The 25,236-nt window shown below is 36.7% G+C and overlaps 1 protein-coding gene across 3 annotated transcripts in view; it reads right to left on the bottom strand.

The window, feature by feature from the left end:
- Positions 1-2,814: 2,814 nt before the first annotated feature.
- Positions 2,815-25,236, bottom strand: part of KIDINS220 (kinase D interacting substrate 220) — a 75,505-nt gene continuing 53,083 nt past the window's right edge. Inside the window, exons 24-30 of one of the 3 annotated variants that reach the window (XM_018067998.2) lie at positions 21,951-22,177; positions 17,759-17,869; positions 16,852-16,908; positions 10,371-10,511; positions 8,507-8,605; positions 7,170-7,418; positions 2,815-5,247 (exon numbers count right to left, since the gene is read on the bottom strand). In XM_018067998.2, the coding sequence (XP_017923487.1) occupies positions 3,976-5,247; positions 7,170-7,418; positions 8,507-8,605; positions 10,371-10,511; positions 16,852-16,908; positions 17,759-17,869; positions 21,951-22,177 (2,156 nt within the window). In that variant the 3' untranslated portion in view covers positions 2,815-3,975. The remainder of the gene's footprint in view (positions 5,248-7,169; positions 7,419-8,506; positions 8,606-10,370; positions 10,512-16,851; positions 16,909-17,758; positions 17,870-21,950; positions 22,178-25,236) is intronic. The other 2 variants (XM_018067999.2, XM_018068000.2) reach the window with 2 other exon arrangements.

The raw sequence follows: 25,236 nt of genomic DNA, 5'->3' as shown, positions 1-25,236 counted from the left end.
TTCATGTAAGAGACCTCAAATATCCAGGTATTATTTTCTTTGGCAATTTCTTACAAATGTATTTAGAAACTTAAATGAACTTGTAACAGATGATAAAGCTGATCAAAATTATCAAGGCCACAGAGTGCAACATGCTGGACTATGGATAAAAGATGCTATTGGGATCCTTTGCTTTTATGTCTTGTGGCCATACATAGAACTTCCCATATGGTTAATGTGAAGTCCAGAAAGCTTCCTGCTATAGTTGAAAATGTGAAAAAGACTTTGAGTTGACAGAAGTGAACAGCTGAACCCCAGACAAGAGAAACCACCTATTTTCAGCATGCTGTATAAATCCACCATAAGTGTGCCCCAGGAAAGTTTCCCAAAGATTATATAAAGAAAAAAATTAGGGAAGAAACAAAAAAATTAACAGTATTTAAAAAGAAAACTGAAGACAGCTAAAGACTGAAAACTTACCAACACCACATATATATTCTACTGCATGGGCTAAATCGCACAGGGTGGTGATCAGACACCCCAGAGTGACCAGGACAGGCACAAAATGGAAACTTTTTTCCAGAATCTCCAAGAATTTTACCAGATTGTTATTTCGTTGCAAGTTTTATGAGTGGGATGTAAAAACTACCCTCTGCCCCTTCTTCTTAAACTGCCACCCTGGAAAAGGCTGGCAAATAGCCATAAGACTTTCATATAAAACCTGAAATGTTACTTGCATCCAATTTTTCCTTCCAAAACTGATTTATTTTCACCCTACCATGCAAACATATCCAGGCACCACAACAAGAGGACAAGCCAAACTGTGCTTGTAAGATTCAGTTAGGCAAAGCAGTCATGGTTTCAAGTTCCTCTATTCAGCCATCCGAACTTAGAGTGGATACATAAACTATCATTATAAGAGTTTTGGAAAGTGGTGAATACCAGAAATAGTTTGCAGTTGTCTTATTGTTTTATACTCTTCATTCATTTCCATCCTCTATGGAACTCTTGGTTCCATGATTCCCACAAGTCACACAGTTAACATTTAATATTTCAACACTGGAAATTGTTTATGGTTTTTTAACTCCAAGAATTGTGCAACAAACTAAGCAAGCAAGTAACCATAGAAACTGTGGTAGAGAAAGAACTAATTTCAGCTAGGAAACTGCAGTGTATTTTTAATTCTTGCAAATGTTATTCTGTCATATTCTACATGTGAAAAAATCATTTAACATTTGCAGTAACTCACATATACTTGTTATGTACTAAAAGACACTTCTTACTACTGTGCTGTAGTAAGTATTCCATTTCTCTCTTCTTTCTTTTCTCCTCTCTCCCTCTATCACAGTACAACATTTTCTTCTGTTAGCTTACGAACACCTGTATAAAAAAAATTTTACAAGGGTCTTCAGTGGAGAAGAAAAATGCACCCTGTGCAGTTATTTTTAAGCAAGTAGACTCTAAGAGTCAGTTATATTTACTGTCCTGTTAAAAACCAGTTTATGTGGCATATTATCCTTAAATTGGCTAGGAAGGATTCATATTTTCCTTATTCTAGGAACTTTGCTAGGCAGGCATTAAATAACAAGTCCATGAACACATCTAATGATATAAACTACAGCCTGCATGATATATGATGCAACTGAAGCAGTTCAATAAAACAAGATCAAACTGCTGTTTGGAATCAAAATGATTTTAGGTACCCACATCCCATACGTGACATGGATCTTCATACCCAAAAGGAGTATTACATTATGTCCTGTGCCATCTTACAGACACTTGGCTTATAAGTATTGTTTCTTAATGATGTAAAGAACTACACTGGTATCAGTGAACATAAGATAAAACGCTGAGGTTTTCTACTCAACTGCCTATTTTATCCCAATGTTGGTATTTTATGAAGAGTTGAAAACTTCCAGGAAGAAAAAGACCTCAAAACTATCTGGAAATTTGTAATTCATCCATTTGGATTACTTGAGGACTTAAACAAAAATATTTGAAATAGTTAGTATCTTTCATAAAAACTGAATACGTCTAAACGAAGAAGGCTACACTTGTCTTCTCTTGCAAAACAATGCTTATAAGTATCTTTCCGTAAAAAGCATCCCAAAAATTTCTGAAAGTAGAGTAATGTACTTTTATTTTTAATAGGAAGAACCCAACCCCAAAAAAACGTTCCCAAAGATTCAGCAAAATATCATGAAGCTATGCAGGCTTTGTGGATTTTGTTTTGAGAGGCATTTCGGTTGAATTGGTAATCTAATAGATAGAGATATGTGCATATAAATTTCCAGTACTTCTGTAGCACTCTGATGAGTAAATTTTAATTAATCAAACAACACACCAATTCAACAGAATGCAAAACCGTACAGATCACATCTCCAGTCCTGTAAGTACAAGACATCCGTGGAATGAAAAAACAGAGAGCCTGGATAAAGCCAGTTCTTCTGTTGACTCTGGCATGGAAATGCATCCCCTTGATTTGGATAACAAAGGCCAAGACCACATGGTCCCTCGGGAAGCAACTGGTTGGAGATACAGTGGGACATAAACAAAGCTTCACACAGCTACTAGCACATGTTAACTGCCACAAACAGCAGGGTTACTGCTTTGGACTAGTGGGAGGTGGCCACTTCTCTGCAGCTCACAGCACTTCATTTAGAAACATCTGCTCTGCCAATTTCATTAATCAAATGTATTTTTATACCTAATGATTATATGTATTATTAATGATATTTTTTTAATGCATTTTTAAAAATTAAATCTGTGAAGTACTTTAACCAAAACAATATGGATTTAACATTTTTATCAAGTAAAGAAACAAAATACCGCAAATAAGAAGAAATTTGGACACAAGCCCAATGTGCCAATTTATTTTTTATTCTCTTTCTACTAGCAGACTCTAGTTTGAACAATTCTTCCTCAAAACCATGCAGATTTCACTGGACAGTACAAGCATTTGCTACAACATCATTCAGGTACATTACTTAAGATGATAAAAAAAATCTTCAAACACTGTACTTCAGAAGTAAAGAAGCTTTGACAAGTACAGCTTTGACAAGATTCCAAAAAGTATGTATTAGTTTCAGAAGGGCAAACACTGCTTATTTTTCTTTCCATGACCAAATGATAAACACCATACCAAGGAAAAACCACACACAGCTACAAATGCTTCCTAAACTCAGACATCATATTCATACCTTATCCTTACAATATTTTAATGTAGCTCAGCTGGTTGCATCTATTGAGACCATCTATTTAGTGACTGCAAAATTACGTACGTACAATAAATAACAGATCCACTAAGCCAGTGATAACGTATTACCTTATAAATAACTGCCAATTCCAGTGACACATCAAGACAATGTTCCTTTCAAACCTTACCACCACTTTACCCAACGATCACAAAGTCAACTGCAATTACTGAACATACAAAGAGTAAAAGCACACATATAGCCAAAGAAGTATGTTAACACTCAAATTTCAACATATGTAATATATGTTGCACACATCAATCCATAAATCAACGCAAAATTTGATAAGGGTGTCACGGGTTGTGATATTAATATTCTGGCATCTCATACATCAAATGGCAAGGATGGACAGTATTAACTTTACTTGCAAGTATGCAGAACTAACAGGAATGTTTAGATGGGATAAGTAATACACATCCCAACAGAAATCACACCATAATTTTCATAATTAAACCATACTTACTCTGTAACATCTGCCCCTGACCAAACCTTTGCACAGTGTCTTAAAAAAGAACTGGTTTTCCATGCTGACAAGTACGGCTTTTATAAGTGGGGAAGGTCTGAAGTAGTTTGCTTTTTATAAAAACTACTCCTTCTCTCCAAGAAAATGACTGAAAATAATCTAGACCATCTATTACAATACTGAAAGCTTGAACTAAAAAGCTTAATGTAACCATAGACTGACATAGAATTCCAAGTAAGCTACAATTCACGGGCAAACTCTTTTTAACCTGGCTGCTTTTTACAGGATACTCTCTCTCTCTTCTCCAAAACCAGCCCCCTCTGAGCCTGCAACGGTGTGAAGCTCTGATGAATCTTTTGAAAGCCTGGTGTAACTTGAACGCTGGCCCCGCTTGTGAGCAACCGTCTTCAGGTTCTCATTCTGAACCGCGGTTGGATTGGAACCTGAGCCAGGGTGCAGGATGATCTGAGATGGATCTCTGATACCTTGTATTTCTTCAAAATTTTGATTAGCTCGATTGCTTGGAGCACTGTTGTTATTTAAGGTGACTGTACTAGGGGTTCTGTTTAAATTATAGACTTTCTGGCAAGCTGGCCAGTTCTCTTCAGGGCTACTTGCTATCAGGCTGCTTTCAGAAGGGCTTTTCTTATCTTCTGAGCAAATAGACATGCGAACCACAGCTGGATCTTGAAGGCCACTAAGGCTGTGTGGAATTCCTCTCTTTGCACTGTGACTGTCATCTTCAAGCTCAATGAGATTTGCCTTTTCAAGCTGTGAATCATCTGCTCCTTCATTATGGAGGGAATGATTTGGAGAACTTTCATTGGATCTTACACCAGAATCAGATGAATCTTTCTTATCCAAAAGGGCATCTGTCAAGTACTCCTTTGCTTTGATGAAGGTTCTAATAGGTTCAGAACCATGTTCTGGAGATTTGGGCTGCTTCTCTATTTTGATATCTGTTTTCTTATCTTTACCTTCCTTAAGGAGAGGAGTATTATCTGATTCCTCAGTTCCGGACTCATCTTCATCACTGGGAAGTTTCTGATACCGGAGAGTAACTCCCTTAAGCTTTAAATCTGCAGCCTGGAATATACTTGTTCTTTCTGAAGACTTCTTTCCTGGGAGAAGCTTGGAGCCAGACTGATCAGATTTTTCATCTTCTTCAGTAATAGGATCCAAAGGAGATGCATCACTAGTAGAAACACCTGAAGTACTGTAATCAACAACATCATTTCTCTTCAGCAAGAAGGACTTCCTTCCATCGTCTTGTTTCTGTTCACCATCTTTTCCTTTCTCCTGCTCTGCACTGGAGTGCAAGGAACCCCCTGATGTGCTCTGCCCCATATAGAAAGCACTTGAGCTATGAGGGGAGGACCTCCCACTCACTGTAGTAGAATTGGCACCTCCTTCTAACTGTGACATCTGAGCAATATACTCTCTATATGCATCTCTGTACTCTGCCTGCACCTTGTCAGTAAGCTTTGATATTTCAATACTAGAATCTTGAGAGTTAAGACTTGAAAGACTTGGAGTTCTTCGAGTTTGTGACTGAAAACAAAAGAAGAGAGAGATAACAGTTAAATGAACTAGTCATTTTTACTTTTACTGATCTTAAATAAACTAACTCAGACCGTTAAGTATGTGCTTAAATTATTCTTTTTGTTGTTGCAAATTGTCAATGCTATAATTAAAGTATGTTTACTATAATCACATATATGCAATCACACACACATTCACTAAACTTACAAAGTATTCTTATTGTTGGTCCCCATAACAGAAAATTTCCACAAAACAAGCATTTTATCCAGTGCATTTGAGGCTAACTTTTGAGTATATAATTATAAGAATTGAATTTGTATGTCAAGATGGGCTTTTCTAATACATTTTTGTACATCTACAAAATTAGCATTTTATATTAGACAGGAAGAATTCATCTAAATGTTGAACATCTCTCAAAAACATTTTTAAAAGACCCCCACTCTACCCCCACCCCACCCCAACCTGTTTTAAAAGACACCCCCCCATACTTCAATACACCCTGGCAAAATGCCATTGCATGTAGCTCATTTCAGAAAACTTGGTTTTCTGGCAAACATATTCCTCTTTGCCCCCTCCTCTGCTTTTAGAATTGTCTTTATTCTTCTATACCCTAATCTGATTTGATTGGTAATTAATTAAACTAATTTTCCCAAGTGGAACCTCTTTTGCTCATGACAGTCACTGGTGAGTGATCTCTCCCTGCCCTTATCTCGACCCAGGAGCCTCTCACTGTATTTTCTCTCCCTGAGCCAGCTGAGGGCAGTGACAGTGCAGCCTTGGTGGGCATCTGGTGTCCAGGCAGGGTCAACCCACCACAGCAGAGAAGCAGCAATATTATTTTTTAATCAGTATTGATTTAAAAAATTCCAGCAGGTCAATTCTAATGTTTTCTTAAGGACAAACTACCTTTCTCATTCCTTTGATTCAACTTCAGATAACTGGGCATCAGAAGCACTATTTATTTAAATATAACAACTTTGAGTAATGCCAGTTTTGGTTTGGAAAAACATACACTAATAATCTGTTGCTGGAAATAGGCAGTAAGGGTAATCAGGACCCTACAAATACACACAAACATGCATGCACACATTCAGAGGTATCTGGGATAGACATCTATCTCTGGGATATATATCCCAAACCTATTTTCATGGACAGTTTTCATTATTAAAAATATCATCTATAGTTAGTAACTTGTGGTGTCTTCCTATTTTCATGAACCTTCAAGATTTTTTAATTTACTTCCAGAGATGAAAATCTGCTGAAATGTTTGGGTTTGGTGGTTTTTTTTGTTTGCTTGTTTTTTTTTAATTCTAACCACTATTTAGTTACCAACTGATTTGTCTTATTTCATAAAGACAAATTAAAATCCCACACTTCAGGTGATTTCATAAGTTACAGAAAAGAAAGGACCACAACCTATGGCAGAAATTAGAGATAGAGAAGGATGTCAGCTCTGGAGTCTCTGAATAGGTTATGCATTGTCAGGACAAGGCTCTGATGTCATGGAGAACTGTAGCTGTCTGTTTTAAAAAACCTAACAAATATATCTGTAATCCTTTGAACAGCATAACATCTAGCTAGCACTTAGCTAAAATATTTCATACACAAAACCTGAATACTATGATAAACAGAAGTCTTGCATGACACTACCCTAAGCTAGATGAGAAAAGCAAGACAGCTTTCATTTTTTTTTCATGAAGAGTGATTATGGAACAGATGAAAAGTTTTCAGATGGTAAAGACTAAAGACTTTGACTCACAGAGTATGGTTAGAGTTTACATCTCTGCAGAACTAGTCTTTATCAAAATGGAGAACTGAAAGTATCTGAACCATCCCAGCAGACATATTTCTTGACCTGTCTTTATGAAAGAATGGAAACAAACTCTTTTCCATACGGATAAGCAAGCAGAATACATTTCTCTATTAAATACCTGCCAACTTAAGTTACTGTGGCGAGGAGGAGCTTCATCAAGACCAATTGTGTTGAGTTCTTCAAAGCTGAAGTTAAGTGTGTAGGGAGCTTGACCGGCAAGACCTGTCAGCTCAGTGTGAGGCAACTCAGTGTTATGCCCAGGACGGCGAGTAAGTTCACTGTGAGGAATCGCAGTTGTAACGTGCTCAGTTGCTCCACGAGGATCTTCCTGAACAGCCTGATTTTCAGAATTTCTCATTTCAAGTATCTTAACGCACAAAAAGAAACAGAAATAGTTCCCAAAATTGATAAACAAGAATTCTATTAAAAAGAGGAATGAGGAATTCACAACTGTAAAAATATACCTGCGTATGTGGTTGTGACCATGGAAAAGTGCAAAGAAAAATCTGTTCACAGACCTAGTGCATTCATTGTCTTTACTGCAAATCACAGTTTAATATTTAATAATTCTTTGTATTTAAAAATTATTATTACTGCTCAGACCCTTGAAAGAATTCATATCACAAAAACACTTAGTCTTGTTAAACTAGTGAAAAACTATAAATTTAAAAGCAAAACCAAACACTACTTATCAAACAATAAATCTCATTGTGTAATTCTCAGTGCTTTCAAGACTTAGCAGTTGAGAGATAAACTGTTATTTTCAGAAAGAAAACTGGCAATAGTCTAAAAATACTTAAGAGAAAACACAGTTCTCTGTGATGTGTAACTCTTCCTGTAACACTGTCATTTACTTTCAAACTGGGAGGAAGGAAATGGGGGATATTAAAAATCTATACATATGCTTCAATAACAGCATGCAGCATTCTTATATTATACAAGTATGTGTCAATTGAATACTGTACATTTATCTTATTGGTTTGATTTTCAGCTTAAGTTCCTTTAAAAATCAGGCTTATTCAACTGTGGGCCACACATCTCTAACAGCCTGGCTGTCCAAGTCCTTGCACATATTATTATACATACTTCGAATTCTCTGAGTAGTTTTTAACAGAAGGACAGAGGCTTCAAAAAGAGTTAAGTTCTGACCATTTCATTAAAAAAGATAAATTTGAAAGGGGAACCCATAAAGGAAAAAACCAGATCCTATAAAAAGAGGAGGCAAAATTTTCAGAGTTCACAATCAATTAAGACGCAAATCCATAGGGAAGCAGTTATTCATTAGTGCTCAAGACAAAAAGACAAAGTAACAAAATAAAAGATGTATGCATGTTTTAAGACAATACTTACAAACTTAAAGGTGATGACAAAAAGAAAGCAACCAGGGAGAAAAAAAATATTCATATTGAAAAAGACTAATTTATGATGACCTGAATACTGAACAGAAAGTCTTACCATGCTCCTGAAGAGGTGCCAGTCACCAAAATTCATATTCATTTCTTTTTTCAGTTCGTCAATATTGCACTGAGCCAGGACACGACCATTTATATTTGCCTGAAACAATAAAACTAAATAATGTAAATTACAGATATGAGATTTATGGCATGGCAGTAACAGACTAAAAAGTTAATTAAAATTGGATGCGGACTACTAGTGAAACTCCCCAACACCACTCTTTAAGTCCAATTTTATAAAAACACATTATATAGAAGTACATTTATTGATGATTGCTGATGGATAAGAGCCACCTATGTGTCATGGGAAAAAAAGGAAATATTAAATAATAATATAAATATACACTAAAAATGTGTATATGAAAGGCAATATGATTGCATTCTATAAACCGACATAAGGAAACAACACATTATTGGTAGAAAATTCCAGGGACAATAAACCACATTAATCTGCCTAAATTTCTCTGACTCAGAACAACTGGACTGCAGATGCCCGAGCATCTGAAGACAATCAGACAATGAAGTCCCAGGCATCATCTGACCCTTGGCTTAAGGCATCTAAGATCAAGTACTACCTCCATCAAGTTTCCTGTCTGCATAATACAGGCTTACATTCCTCCCATCATCAGAAATACCCAGGGATAGAAGACTTGATTTCTTTCTAAAGAAAGTGCCTAAACAACATATATATTCCAGAAAGGTGACTCCTTACATTTAGGCATGTTTATATAGTGCTTAACTTTCAAAGCACCAAATTCAGTACAAAACCATTTCAACTGCATAACAATGAGAGGTATTTCTCTTTATACCACATACCAGTGGATGGACAGAATGTAAAAGAGGAACCATGTCTTAGGAGAGCAGTCAGAAAATGGAAGACCCAAGCTGAGAGCTACGCTTATACTGAGGGATCTCAATGGTTTTGTTCCCATATCCCAGCAGATGGTCTTAAATCAAACCAGGAAAGACACCAGGCTGAGCCATTTTCATCCCTCTTTTTTACAGTAAGAAATGAAAGAATATAAATAAGAGGAATCTCGTTAGAGATAACTGATGAGCACATTCTTTTCACACTCTAGGGCAACGGAAGCAACTGAAATTTTTTGCAGCTACGCTTAATGACCTGCAATCTAACATTCTATTTCTTGCTTTAAGCAACTTAAACCTGTCTCTTAATCCTTGAATCAACATTCTTCCTGTATTTGTTAAGATATGATAGGTTCCAGGACAAAGCAAGCTCAGCAAAAACACTCACTAATGACAACCTTTGTATTTTTCCCTTCTTTCTTTGTAAAAGGTGAAAAAAAAACGTTCACACAGAACAGTGAAAAAAAAATTAATAAAGAAAAAAATTATTCTGTGTGAATGTATCTATCAGAGAAAAGAACAGTAGCAGAAAAATGTACAGTGGCCTTTTTCTGAAGCAAATAGATGTGGACTGTGATAAAGAAATGGAATCATCTTCACCACTCATTTACAACAGAAGAGATGTGCCAATTTTTCACAGTGAAAAAAAGGGATGTTGCTACCTGGAGATAGAACACATTTGCAACCTTTTTTATCTATTTATTATACATGGCAATTTTGAAAACGTTTTTCTCGCTTCTATTCTCAAAATAACCAGTCTCATCAGCATTTATATTTCTGACTGTTTTTCCCTTTTGACAGAGCACATTTTCTTGCAAAAATAAATGCTTGTATTAAAAATGTCCTCCAAACTTGGCATGCACAGAAGTTAGGATGTTGTTTTGACATTTGATGTGTTTCAGTAAACATTTTCAAGAAGAGAGGCAACTAAGTATTTCCTTTTCCTTGTGTAGCTCCACATTTAGGTACTAAATACATTAATGAAATTCCGCTGATACCTTTTTTATTGTTGCAGAGTACTGAGGTAACATGCTCTGGTCCAGACCATCTATCTGCTTTAGCTTCTCACACACAGCTTCCACACTCATTGTGCTCAGAGACACATGTGATCCTCCTGTGGTTGATCCTGGTCCTGTTCCCTGTAATGTGAGAAAATGTGCACATAAGACTTGTTCAAGTACTCAGTACACCTAGAATTTCACAATACACACTAACACAAATCAAGCTGTGTTCAACTACATTTTAAAATTAAGAGATGAGAATAAGAATGCACAGGCATTTTTAATTGCTATCAGAATATCTATATATTGGGAAACCTTTATTATAGGTATTTATACATGAAAAAATCCCAGTATCTTGTGTCTTGCCTCCATGACAAAATAACTCTCCTAAATTATGTTAAGAAAAGAAATATAAAAATCAGAAATATTAAGTAAGGGTTAATCAATTTAAAATGCACTTTCACTCACAAGTTTCCCCCTGATTTTAGTGGTTAGTTTAGTTCTGGGATGTTTAGTTTTTTCAAATAATGCAGATACAACTCAGATCTTCCTGTTTTAAAAACTCCTGGTTTAGTATGAGACAAAGATAACCTAAAACATAACTCCTCAATGACTTGGATTCTTTGGGTAATTTTAGCAACATCTGTCCATTTTCCAGATGTTCCTTCAGCTCCATTTATGCAAGACCAGCCCAAGGGCTGTGTACCACAGTACAGAAACACTCATCAGCACTGCAACTGCCCTCCAAGATACTATGAGCATGCTTCATACATCTCAAACTTTGGCAAGATTTAGGTAGAAAATATTTATGATTCAGCTTTGAAAACACAGGAGTTGTCCTGTTAATGTTGCCAGTTTCTGGGAATTTCAAAGAAAGGGTGGAAAACCAAACCAAATGCATCTGCATGTAGTCAGTACACTAAGACAGTATGTTCTCAAAAAACCCCCACATATTCCTTGGATGGGGACCTGTGCAGTTACACCAGTGATTCCAAACTCCTAAAAGCAAAATCAGAACCCGTTATATCAGCTATAAAATACTCCCTATGTAGGTACAGAGTACACTCTCCTCCTGGGAGGGAGGTTGCACCATTGCTTTTTCCTGAAGTTTTGGTTTCAGCACTGTAGACCATGCACCAAACAGCTCATTTCGGGAGGATGCAAAAGAGCTTCTAAAGCTTCAGAGCTCATCATCACATGCATAAACACTGGGATGTAAACATGCACTCTGACTATCCACAGTTCAGTTAATCAAATTTTATTATCTCAAATCACCAATGAAGACTGGTTCTATAATTGCAATACTTTCCCCCCATTTTTATTTAATTACTTCAAAGTTGTTTAATCTTTTAGAATTAATATAAATTAATAGATCTAAATATATTGCTTATGAAAACCAAGGATCATCATAGAGAATGCCATTAACAATATCTGAATTATCTAAACTAGGATATTTACAATTAATTTATTCAAATAGTAATTCCAAGGCAGCAATCCAAACCTTCATTATCTACTGTCATTTAACCTCAGAGTAATTTCTGACATACTGTTGTTAAAGATATCCTGATCTGGGGAGGTAGGCATTCTCCCCAGCTAAGCTTCTCACAGTTTCAAAGTTTAGATGATATAACATGTAATTCCCACAAGTTCTCCATCAGATGTGCTTGAAATGGACTTAAAAAATAGCTGTTAACTCCTTTTGGGAACACTACAGGAGGTTGTTGGGAATTTAAGCCTGGCGGTTCACACACTTGCCTAGAAACAGCTGGGGCACTAATCCTTGTTCCTATGACCATTTATAATTTTTTTTTAGTGTGATGTCCACTGGATACTACACAAACAAAAGATATACCCCATTTTCTGGGAAGGCAGTCTAAATTATTGCATAAATTAGACATCATAATTCCAGTCCAGTCTAGGTTCTTAGGCAAGGGCTTGGTATTCCTTCTGAGGACAAGACAGCTACTTTTCAGATTCTGCAATGTATCCCTAATTAGGTGCCTACAATACCTAATTAGTTATCATACAGGCATCTAAAGGACAAATTTTATGTCTTAATTTAGTCTGACTTGTAGCACATCTAAAATCTACATCACATTAAGGATACAAGCCAACCATCAAACCGATGAAGATGACAGGACCCATAAACTATTTATCATATACTTTTATGAACATCTTTATTTTTCCCTTTTAAAAAATCATTTTTTTTTATTTTCAGCTTTTCTTCAGAATATTGGTTTTGTCCATTATTTCCCCACAAACACACTATTTACTATTGGCATGAGTTAGATAAAACATCAATGAAGACAAGATAATTTAAATCTTAATTATTTTTTGGAAAAAAGCTTATCAATCAAAACAAAGGAAACCATTGTAGCCAAAATTACATTGCAGCACTACTAAAATAAATGATCCCTAAGCAATGTATGCAAGCAATTGCCTTTGTTCTTGGAATCTATTGAATACATTTATGATATATCTAGAAATAAATGAAGTTTTAAACACTTCTAATTTAACAGTTCTTCAGATCAAAATGTTTTTTTAGCAATCAAGAACAAGCTATTCTTTCTGCATGCATGAAGACTTAGTTTAGAAACTTTGCTTTCTGTGTATAAAAAGAAATACATAAAAGAGCTAAAATATTTAGACTATTTCTGTTAAAGTGTGAACTGTTTGAAATAGATGCACATTAATCCAAATCATTCTTTATGAAAAGAACTCTCTGAAGAATAAGTAATGTAATAGCTTTAGGGATATTGTCATCATGTAAGTGAATTAAAACTGTACTTAAACTGACACATTTTTCAGCCTTAGTGGTTTTGTGAGAGATGCTTAGAGAACATTAGTCTGAAAAGTATTTGCCATGCAAAAGCAAAAAGCAGCTTGTCAAAACAAACCTCAAGGCTAGTAATGAGCATTAGTTTACAGACAGCCCAGCAAGAAGCGCCAGCGTGAGAGCTTCTGAAATGACTCCGAAACAAGTGAATGATAATTCACAGAAAGTGGCTGTACCTGTCTGTTTTTGTTTAACCCAGATTCACACAGCTTTCAGAAAAGGACAAAACAGAATTAAAAGAAACAACAGCTTAAAGCGACATCACAAAGGTTGAACATACAGACAACATGCTTTAAAGTAAACAGAGAGAATCAGTGTTAGGACACAAATGGGATATTTTCATAACGTGATGAAACTTCTAAGACAGATCTTCACAATATACATTGAGGATATGCTATACAAGTACTATTTTCCTATGAGCAGACTACTCTGGTTTGCACTCATAAAAAAAAACAACACTTGCTATATTTTGTTTTACATAAAAGTTTTATATAATGTTTCTGATGGAAAATCCTGCTTTTAATAAAACATTCTCCGGCCATTTCAGGATCACATTATACCACTGATGTATCTCAAATAGCTTTTAAAACTTCTGTATAACTGAACCTGCCCACTACCCTTGCCACCACCCAAAAAAAAAAAGCAAACCAGCACCATCTACAGAACTGAAAAGTTATTTGTTCTGAAAACAAATATTCAAAGCACAAAAATGCTACATAAAAGCACTGGAAAATCTATAAGAAAACTCCCATGCCATACATTTTCATTCATGCTCAAAACTTTGCAAATTACTTCCAGTTTCTCAGAGTGCTGTATATTTATCTATCTATACTATATGCTCTGGGCCACATTAGTTCTCATTCAAAGCACACATATTAACTACATCTTAAGGGATTATATATTCAGTGCACTATGAAAAAATTTATTTAAACAAACAAAGTAATTATATCACAACAAGCTGCACCCTAACTAGTCACAATTAACAATGCAAATTAAAGCATAAAATCAAGTTTATTACAGATTAGCACTGCTAATGCTGGTTTGATTTCTAACATAATATAGGATTCTGTGAGCCATTCTGTGTTACCATTCCATGTCCGGTAACACTGCATCCCACCTACAAACTCTTCAAAAGAGCACTCAAAAGTTATTCAGAAATAAGCATTTGTACAGTAAAACCAGCAGAAAAGCATGTTTGCCTCCATCCCAGATGTCAAAGGCTGTCAAAGATATCTTAAGTCTATTTCCATTAGTGATTTAAGCCAATAGCCTAAAATTTGCAATGCAGTTTCATGCCGATACAACTAAATAGATGGTATTTGGTAAACTTACCAGTTTGACACCTATGTTTTGATCCATTCAGCAAAGAACAGTTAACTACAGTCTGAGATAGATAAGTTTTATCATCAGCAACAGAATCCAAATATAGAAGAATAGAAATATAGAAACATAGAAAGTGGTAGAAGGTGTATCAAATTCTCGATACGGGATGACTGTTCCCAAAATATTCCTCATTTCTACTAAGCTAACATAGACTTACACTGATATTATGGGACTAATGATTAGGATCTGAAATTTCAGAACTTGGCCAACCAACTCCAATGTCAGACTGACAACAACACTGAAGCCTTAACTAGATCACATAACAGCCTCAACACAGCTCTGTCAACTCAGGCAATAAGCAGCAATCATGATCTGTATATAGAAAAAATTCTACTCCTGACTAATCCTTTTTTTTTGCCCTGTTACGACTCAAACATCCAAAAAAATGATTATTTTCTATTTTACATAGAAGTAAAATTGCAACATTTCTGGCTCCTTGCCAGCTGTGCATGAAAGACAATTTTGATTCTACATGCTCCTCTTGTTTTCAATCACCAAATCAATTACACATCTTGGTTTTCATTAACTACTTTGTGCAGTTTTTTTAGTTTATTTAATTACTTGGCATGCACCAATCCATTTAATAAATAAAGTTGTATCACTTATACAGCAGCAACAACCCATCAATTAAGAGCTACCTAAATAGGTGGATGAAATTATTTTATCCATCATCTACAGGTAATTGTAGTAAATAACACAAGTATAATACTGTTTCTTTTCACAGAAAATTCAATAAAGTTGACAAAAGAAGTTGGTTTAGAATAGGTGAAACCCTGACAAGGCATCACACAAAATATCATATCCTGACTAACAAATATTCCTGTCAACTACCTACAGACTTTAAAAAAAATTCAAAGTTTTAGATTTACACCATAGGTTAAATATTACTAAGTCTTACAAAAGTACATGATCTGATGTGCTGCACTACACAGATTCACAGTAGCATAAATTAAACTCAAAATTAGATCTAATAAAATCCTGCATTATCATTATTTCACACAGAGTTTCTTTTTAATGTTTTAACTCCTATATTTTCTTCCTTACTTGCAGGCAATAGATTCCACAACTTACAGGAATCTTTTAAATTGCTATTTGAAGCTGCAGCCTGTGCCTGCTTTAAGATACACACTCAGCAGCAAGCTGAAGAGCAACCAGGTCCAGCCCTGCTGCTGGAACTCATTCACTACCCTGAGACTAAATCCCACTCTTCCAGGCTTGTGTCCCTTTTCACACGCATGGATAAACACACACTTCAGTCATCACTCTAATACTTTTGAGAAAGTTCTTTTTTGAGAAATTTCAATCGTCTGGGAAGAGAATGGGATACTGAGATAAGGAATCAAACACAGGGAAGACTTCAGCATCTTCAAAAATATACTACAAGGAAAAATTACTCCCTTCACACAAGGTAGCTAATAATGAGGGAGAGAGAACTTCAGGGTACATTTTCCATTGCATCACCCATACATGGTTGCTCAGTGAAAGTTATGTGCAGTTAAATACAGTTTGGAGTTTGTGTTTTGGTTTTTTTTCATTGCATAACAACAGAAAGACATTTTTGCAATGATCAACTAAAAGAAAAAATAACTGAGATTAAACTATAACTATTGCCAAGAACCATCGGCAGCAAACATTAAGAGAATCGTGACAGTCATGTGAACCTCTTTGTTTCAGTAACAAATCATGATCACAATTAGAGTTAAAACTCATATCATAAAGATGACTTCTTTGTGTGAATACTCAGGATAAAACAAATACAAATCATGGAAAAGGTAGTTGTTAGCATTCTGACTCAAGAATAAGCTTATGACCAGCAATTTCTTTTTTTCCCATTTCTATCCAAAGTTGCTTTATACAGTGTTACCTTCAATAGCTTTATGTCACCAAATAAAGAAGTAGGGTTCGGGTGAGAGAGTTGACTGAAGCAGAAAAACACAGTTACTTCTAAAATTTAAGCACTGAATGACCAGCTGTCATTCTTCACTCTGTTTAGCTACCACAACACTCTTTACTGAAAGCTCACCACAGCTACTGAGAAAGGCAAGGGGAAAACTACAGGGGAAAATAGAATACATCTTAAAAGTGACATATTAGCTCTTAAATTCATTCACGAACTACATTAGTTTTCAACTACTCTATTTGCCCACCAAAGCCACTGATGCAGTGTTAGTGAACTGCAGTTATGATTAATGCAGACTCATTACTGCTGAAAAAGCAATGAGATGCTAAAATTTCCACACCACATGACTACTCATTTACCATTGAGGGGTCTGTGGGTGAAGGAAGCCCCTCATCAGCATCCTCCTTGATAACATCCTAACAACAACAAAATATTATGGTTTGGGTAAAATGATCAAGGGCTCAACAAAAATTATGAAGTAAACAGTGAATGAGAATGATCTCATAATAATACATAATTCAACAGAAACACATTTTTTTTTTAAGTGATTAAAGCTTTTACAACCTTTTAACAACTTTGCTCATTGTATCAATATCCTAGAATAAAAGTGATGGACAAGTGAGGCTTTTACGTTATTATCTTTCCTTAGTTCAAAATTCCATTTGAACAGCCATCTGTCAGTAAAATAAATACTGTTAAATAGGAAATTTATTATTCTATAGGAAGGTAGAAACGTCTGCTCATTTCTCCTTTTCAATGGGTAAAGTTGAATTATATGTACTTGCAAAGATAAAATGTATTTTGTTTTACATTTCTTTTAACATTTTAATTTGACCTTCCAGTTTCTAGTATGTGTTACAACATTAAAGGATGCAATTTTATCTTCTACAGATACATCAAAGAATTCGTGACATATTATTAAAAAAATGGAACAAGTTTACAAGTAGCACTCATTTTCTTACAATATTACACTACATCAATTTCTGTATTATAGTACAATTGGCATTTTCATTAAAATATTTTTGCCAGTATTACTCCTTTAATCTTGATATATGGATGTTAGAATTTGTTTTCCTCTGTACTGAATTTCTAAAGTTAAAACAAAATACATTTTACATTACATGTTAATAATACCTTTGCTTAAAATATTTATAATATAAAGCTTATACTTGTCTAATAGAGAATCATCATTAATAACCTTCATTTTCATTACTCACTATATTTATTGTCTAGGTTAGTATTTGAATTACCCTTCAAAATACTTACTAGGCCATTGTTCTGATCTCTGGACAAACTCGTTTTTAGTGGTGGACGTGAGATGAGATGAGAACTGCCAGGGTAATACCTTGGCATGTAAAGATATGGGGCAAAGAATGGCTATGGAAAAAAAAAAGTGTAACAAAAAAGGGACAAACAATTACACAAATCAAAATGTAATAATAAAATAAAAATCATTTCAACAAAACACATCCTCTAGTTGAATTTAATAAAGTGAAAAGAGAAATTACTAATAGCTTTCTTTACTTTTTGCATTGAACAGAATTCAGTCAAAAGCTCTGTAGTGAGTTATTCAAAATCCCTCAGCAATTGACACCCCTTCATTCTCCTCAGAGCCAACAGGTGCTCTGGGCATGGTTTTCTGGAGGAACAGAGTTGGAATGGTTTTTTGGGTAGCTACACTCTAACGTGCTTTGAGTATGGCAAAAGGATAATTTAAGGATAATTCTGACAATTTCACTCTCTGACCTTCTAAACTCAAAATCAGATGCTCAGTAAAACCTGCAATCATTAATAATAGCCAAGACAATTGTATCAAACAAACAAAAACTGTGACACATAAGAGCATCACTAAAACTTCCCATATCTGTGGCACCCAACCTGAGGGTTTCCACAAATGCTAGATTTTATAAATTTATAAATAGATTCTTATAGCTGATAGTATTTGAGCTTTGTTTTGTTGGAAATATATTAATGCATGTTGTTCAATACAAATATCATTTTAAAGGACAATGTTAATTTAGACTTTAGAAAAAGCAGAATTATAGCACTCATTGCTTTCAACTCATTACCTAGTTCTTAATAAAACCCCCAAAACAAACAAATAAACAAACAAACAAAAATCACGAAAACCTAAAAAAGTCTCAAAACAATGGCTGTATTACAGATTTCTGTAGGTTTCTATACATAGCATTTCCAAAATTGTATTATCCAGCTATTTAACAAGAGAATATATTATTTGGTTTGTGTTTCTGCACATGACAAGATTCTGATTAATCTACTGCAGCAAATTCAGTAAAGAGTAAATAATTGTATAACTCAAGGGCCAATCTATGATGGCAGAGTAAAATTTGCTGAAATATTTCACTTTAGATTTGTCAATAAGGACAAAAAACCTTCTGTATTCAGAAGGAGCCCTATATGAATTCAGAAATTTAAGTTTAATGTCTGAAGGTATCACTTATGTAGATGGCATATGCTAAAACTTCAAGCTCTTTATGGAAAATAAAAATGGTCCCATATTCTTAGCTGCTAGAGGGAGACTCTGAACACTTTCACACAATAACTACAGAAATTTCATATGCTCTTCCAACGTACGAAGTTACACAATATGCACTGTAACCAATAGTCTAAAAGGGGAAGTTTGGTTTGGTTTAAATATGTAGGAGAACCAATACTTAGCCTTTGCCTTACATTAACTGGTTAGTATAGAAAGATGCAGAAAACTCACTGAATTAAAATTATTCCACTGTCATAAGACATATTCTAGAAATAATATGAACTTTTTTTAAAGAGAGATTTATTTTCAGAAAATATAATGGAATAATCTAATGCATCAGTTTTCCACTAAAAGTTTTAAACCACATGGAAAACCCCCAAGCATGAAATGCTCCATGATCATACTGCATGCAAGTGCCCAGCTCTCACTGCAGTGCCTGTTCTCTGAAATACACACTGAGCACCCACTTGCTGGTTGCAAGACATCAAACTACAAAGCAATGGAAAAAAATTTGTCCACTAATGCAATTATCTCACAGTTCTTCCATAATTTCTAATCAAGTCTTGAACCCACTTCAGCTACTCCACTGCTTCCCAACTGTGGGATTAATTCTCAATTATAGGCTTGAACACTACAGACTCAATCTTCATTTGAAGTATAATACAGGTATCATAAAAACATGATATCAATATAAGTACATATTGGGCATAAATCAGTGTAGAGCTGCTCTTCAAGTCTGCACATAGCCTACAAAACACAGGAGTGGTTATTATTTTTTCAAGACATCCTAGAATTTCCTCCTTTTTTGAAAAAAAAAAAGTACTCCCATACCATTAATTCTAGCTCCCACCCAGGAAATCCCAATTAGACTTGCTTACTGCTATGACCTTCCATATAAGAAAAATTATCTTCACAATGATCGATGAGAGCTGCAGATCTTAGAACATGAACTTGAATTCAGCTTGTAGCCAGGCCATTAGACAGTGGTCAACTGTACATTTCAGATAGTCCTATACTGACAGCCAGAGTGCTAAGTTGAAGACCTGATAAATAGGACTGTTATTTTTCCTTTCCAGCTACTCAGAGGGAGAATGGGATTTTAAATCAAAAATTAATAGATTATGTCACTGCAAGTTCAAGGTCTATAACACAGAAGAATCTAAAGAACAAAGATGAAACATACATAATAAAAAAGTGTATTTCCTAAAAATAAACAGAGTGTTTTCCCCAAGAGCTCAAAGGTTTCTTTGTTAAGCACAAATGAATGCTTAAAGACAACAGGACAGGAACCATTCACTGTTCAGAATATGGCACATATCCCCAGAACTCAGAGTGGTTTTGAACAAAATTCAGCCATTTCCACAGAAGCATTTGAATCCATTGTGTTGTGTCATACCAGTATTCAAGACTTCAACTGGGGAGAGCCTATTCTTCAATTGCTATCCTTTTTTTTAAACACCATTCTTACAAATACCTGAGAAGTGAAATATGATTGAAAATGCTGAAGGAAACAGTCTTTCAGGATGAATTTCCTACTCTTAAAAGGTTCTCATCACTTATCTCAGTATGTGGTGTTCATGACAGTACTTCCATGAGTCTAAAGTAATGAATTCAGCTCTCTTGACAATATGTGTAAGTGAAACACCAAAAACAATAATACTTTAGAAGGGTAGTATAAAATTCCAGAAAGAAAGGCCAAAACTGAAGCCTTTTAGTCTTCAGCAGGTAAAAAAGTAAGCATACCTCTAAGCCTGTGTATGTACTTCACTTGTAAGAACAGCTAATGACTCATGAATAATTGTTTCTGTAATGCTTATTAGAGCCAAAAAAACCCATACAGGTTTCAACGGTATATCACCCCTGACTTTAAACCTTGTCATGTACAGCAACACAAAACAGGGCAAAACAGACACAAAAACAGGGCTTCCAATGAAACACCTATTTTAACAAAGCTGAGCTAGTATCAGCACAAATACTGATGTGACAAGTGTTTATCAGTGTTGGACCACTTCAAACTATACGTCATTTTACATTATTTTCAGCGAAACAGTATGTCACTGTATTGAAGGTATATAAGGATAATTTTAGAATAGATAACTTAAAAACTTCTATGCTACATGTACTCTTTTTTTTTTTTGCTTTGGTTAGTAAACACTGATTTAGGAATAATTCAATTTAGTTTTCAGCTTACTAGTTTATACATTTACCTACAATCAAATCTACTTAAAATTGAGGCTATTTCCTGTAGATAGAAGTAAGTTATGACTTATATCAGCTCTCTATGTTTTTTTTATGATAGTACTAAAAAAAAAATTTAAAAATAAAGTTTAAAAATACTGAACACATCCTACAAAATCAGAAAGTTTAGACTCAATTTGTCTATACAGTAAAGCACTTCATTTCATTTTCAGGTGAGCCATTCCCAGGATTAAGTTTTCTGAGGCCCACAGATAGCTCAAAAATGTATTTTTTTATGCAATTTATGTTAATTCCTTTAAATTAGTGCAACACCGGATTAGGAAAAAGATCACAGAATAACTTTAGAAAGAGACAAAAGGGAAGACAGACATACATTCTTGTAATGTAGCTCCCCACTTGAGTTTCTGTATGTTTTAACAAAAGTCACCAAGAAAAAGCTGGGATCCCTTTCAATGTCTGTGAGTACGTGAACAATTGAGTAAAGTTTACCCTCCCTCCCCCCCCCCAAAAAAAAAGCCCTGCAATATCCAACAACTGAGCAGTGTCAAAATGATTTGACCTTTTTTCCCTTTGTTAATTTGTTTTTTACCACATTTCTCTCCCAGACAACAGTGACTAAACGTTACTGTTGGATTTGTCAACTCTTGGACTTTTCTGAGCTCCTAAATAAAACTTGCATGGGTATTTCACTATTTTATAGATGACATCTGCAGTATTACCAGATTAAATCAGAAGAATGTTAATTGGATCTCGATTATTTACCCGATTGTAAAAGGGATGCTGAGGTCCTGTCATACCACTATAGTAACTGCTATGAGGCTGTGGGGATAAAACTCCGCTGTTGAAAGGTCCATTGAAGGAGGTTGTAGAAGAGCAAGCTGATGAGGGCTGACTGAAAAGAGATGTTGCTCTTGCAGGTGCCTCATGTAAAGGCAACGTGGGATAAGGAAGTCCTCCAATATTCATCTGGTCTCTTGCAGCACGAACATCTGAAAAATAAATAGGTAAGATTTTGCCTGAGGTATTTGGAAAAGTTTTCATTTGTTTGCCAATTCATTACAGTACATTTTTGTGTATTTAACTCCCATCACAATTCACCAAGCAGAATGTCAAATTTCAGCTGCATTTGGTTGATTTCTCTTGATGATCACATCTACATAGAAGTCTTTTAAGAAAGTCAGGACAATTCATTGCATAAATTTACGTAGCATACTAAATGCCTCTAAACATTCAGATTTTTTTTTTTAAACATGGCATAAAGGAACCTAACTGTCACTCTCCAAGAGAAGCTGCTCCAAGGCTGGTCTGTTCCATGGCAGAGCAACAGATCCCTCCACAAAGAGGTTTTTTCTGACCTGCCAGGAGCTGTCAGTATTCTCACAGGAGGTGCTAATGAAACTGAGGTCCTCAACACGCCTCAGCCCAGGCAGCAGGAGCGACCAGGAGTGCAACAAGGCAGTTTGCACAGCCAGGTGCACAGGAAGGGTGTAGTCACCCCACCGACTCAAGAGGTGAGCTTCACTGGTGGTCATCACCCTCTGGGAAGGAGCTCAGATATGGTATCCACAAGGCAGAAAGTTATGTCCTCTGCACTTGCCAGGAAGGGTGTGACAACCCAGACAGAGCTCCCATCCAGGTCTCAGGCTGCAGGGAGGGCCAGAGCCAGTCACCAGTGTTGGACAGCAGTAGAGACAAACAGCTGTGTGGGGTGTGACCAGGCAGATGATCCTGGTCCAGCCTGGTGGCACAGCTAAGTGAGGAAGCAGAAAGGTTAAGGAGTATGACAGAGTCCAAGCAGAGAAACTACTGGAATCATGCTCTGGCCTCTCTGAGACAGAACAGCCACCAGAAAAAAACCAGGATCCAGGGGGTCCTGTATCCTCCCCCCAGCAGGAAGAAGGCAGCTGCGCCAGGGGAGGTTCAGGTTGGACATCAGGAAGAATTTCTTTGCTGAAGAGGTGGTTAAGCATTAGAAGGGCTGCCCAGGGAAGTGGTTGAGTCACCATCCCTGGAAGCATTCAAGAAACAACTTGGCATTTAGTGCTGTAGTTAAGTTGATGTGATGGTGTTTGGTCAAAGGTTGAACTTGCTAATCTTGGAGGTTTTTCCCAGCCTTAATGATTCTAAGACAGTATCTCAAAAAGGAGTGAATGGAGGGAAGTCTTCACTCAGGGCAGCAGACACCCCTCCCTTTACCCATCTCACACTCCCAGGTGCCTCTGTACAATAGGTATGAGGTTCTGGATGTGAAAGGCCAGTCAATGGATGATGACAAAGACAGTCCATTACACCAGAGGTATTCCAAGGGTCAGAAAGGCCTACACCTCATATCAAGACCAGTTTCACAAGGAAGAGAAGATGGATTGCAGTTGTAGGTGATTCCCTTCTAAGGGAAACAGAGGGTCCAATATGCTGTCCCCTTCAGAAGCCTGCTGCATCCCTGGGGCCTGGGTTAAGGACACCACCAGGAAAGGCCCTACCCTGATATGGTCCTTGGACTACTATCCATTACTGGTCTTCCATGTGGGAGGCAATGAAGTTGAAAGGCATAGTCCAAGTGCAACCAAAGAGACTTGAGGACCATGGGACAATTGGTGAGGGAATCTGGAGCACAACTTGTTTTCCCTCTATCCTTTCAGTTGCAGGCAGTGCAAGAAGAAATATATAGACCCAGTATATTGATACATGGCACCATGGTTGGTGTCACCACCAACATTTTGTCAGTTTTGATAACAGGAAGGCCTACAGGGCACCAGGCATCAGACAGGATTCACCTTTCTCAAAATGGGAGAGTCTTTGCCTGAGAGCCAGCACGGCTAATTCACAGAGCTTTAAACTAGACATGACAGGGGAGGGGCATAATATTAGGCTTGCCTATGACAAGCTGTGCGATGACATATCAAGGTTAGAGGGACGCAGTGCTAGTGAGGGCCCTCAGCCAGTGGCTCTGTGCTGGAGCACTCTTGAACTCTTATGGAGATCAACCAGGGGCTCCTGAGGTAACGGAACCCAACAGGGAAACACCAGTGAAAGGGACATTCCTCCAAGAAGGTGACATGGCCAACAACCCAGCTGAGGTGCCTCTACATCAGTGCACACAGCATGGGCAACAAACAGGAGGAGCTGGAAGCCACCATGCTGTTAGAAAAACATGACCTAGTTGCCATTCTGGAAACTGGAATGTGACTATTGATGGCTACAGGCTGTTCAGAAGGGACAGGGGAGGAAGGAGGGGAGGAGAGGTTGCCCTCTGCATCAGGAGATGGATAGATTGCAAATTTTTAAAAATAGTAGAAAGGAGAACCCCAGGAACTACTGGCCCATCAGACTCACCTCTGTGCCTGAGAAGATCATGGAACAGATCATCCAAGACACATGGAGGATGGGGAGGTGATCCAAGACAGTCAGCACAGCTTCACCAAGGGCAAGTCCTGCCTGACCAACCCAGTGGCCTCCTATGGTAGGGTGACCATGCCAGTTGACAAGAGAAGGGCTATAGATGTCATTTATCTGGACTTCTGTAAAGTCTTAGACATGGTCCCCCACGACATGCTTCTCTTTAAACTGGAGAGAAAATGACTTTTAGATGGATAAGAAATCAGGTGGACACTCACATCCAGAGGGTAGTGGTCAATGGCTCAGAGTCATAGTGGACATCAGTGATGAGTTGTGTCCCTCAGGGGTCCATATTGGGACCAGTGTTATTTAATATCTTCATTAATGGACAAAGGGATTGAGTGTACCCACAGCAAGTTTGCAGATGACACCAAGCTGAGTGGTGCTGTTAACACACCTGAGGGATGGGATGTCATCCAGAGGGACCTGGACAAACTCAAGAAGTAGATCTATGGGAATCTCATGAAGTTTAATAAGACCTCATGCAAGGCGCTGCACCTGAGTCAGGGTAACCCCCAATATCAATACAGGCTGGAGGATGAACAGATCAAGAGTAGCCCTGCCAAGAAAGACTTGGGGGTGCTGGTGGATGAGAGGCTGGACATGAGCTGGCAATATGAGCTTGCAGCCCAGAAAAGCCAAACATATCCTG

The sequence above is a fragment of the Manacus vitellinus genome, unplaced genomic scaffold (genome assembly GCF_001715985.3).
Source record: "Manacus vitellinus isolate BGI_N305 unplaced genomic scaffold, ASM171598v3 scaffold_11_pilon, whole genome shotgun sequence".
NCBI lineage: Eukaryota > Metazoa > Chordata > Aves > Passeriformes > Pipridae > Manacus > Manacus vitellinus.
Note: the sequence above shows the minus strand (reverse complement) of the source record. Positions and strands in the feature narration are given on the sequence as shown.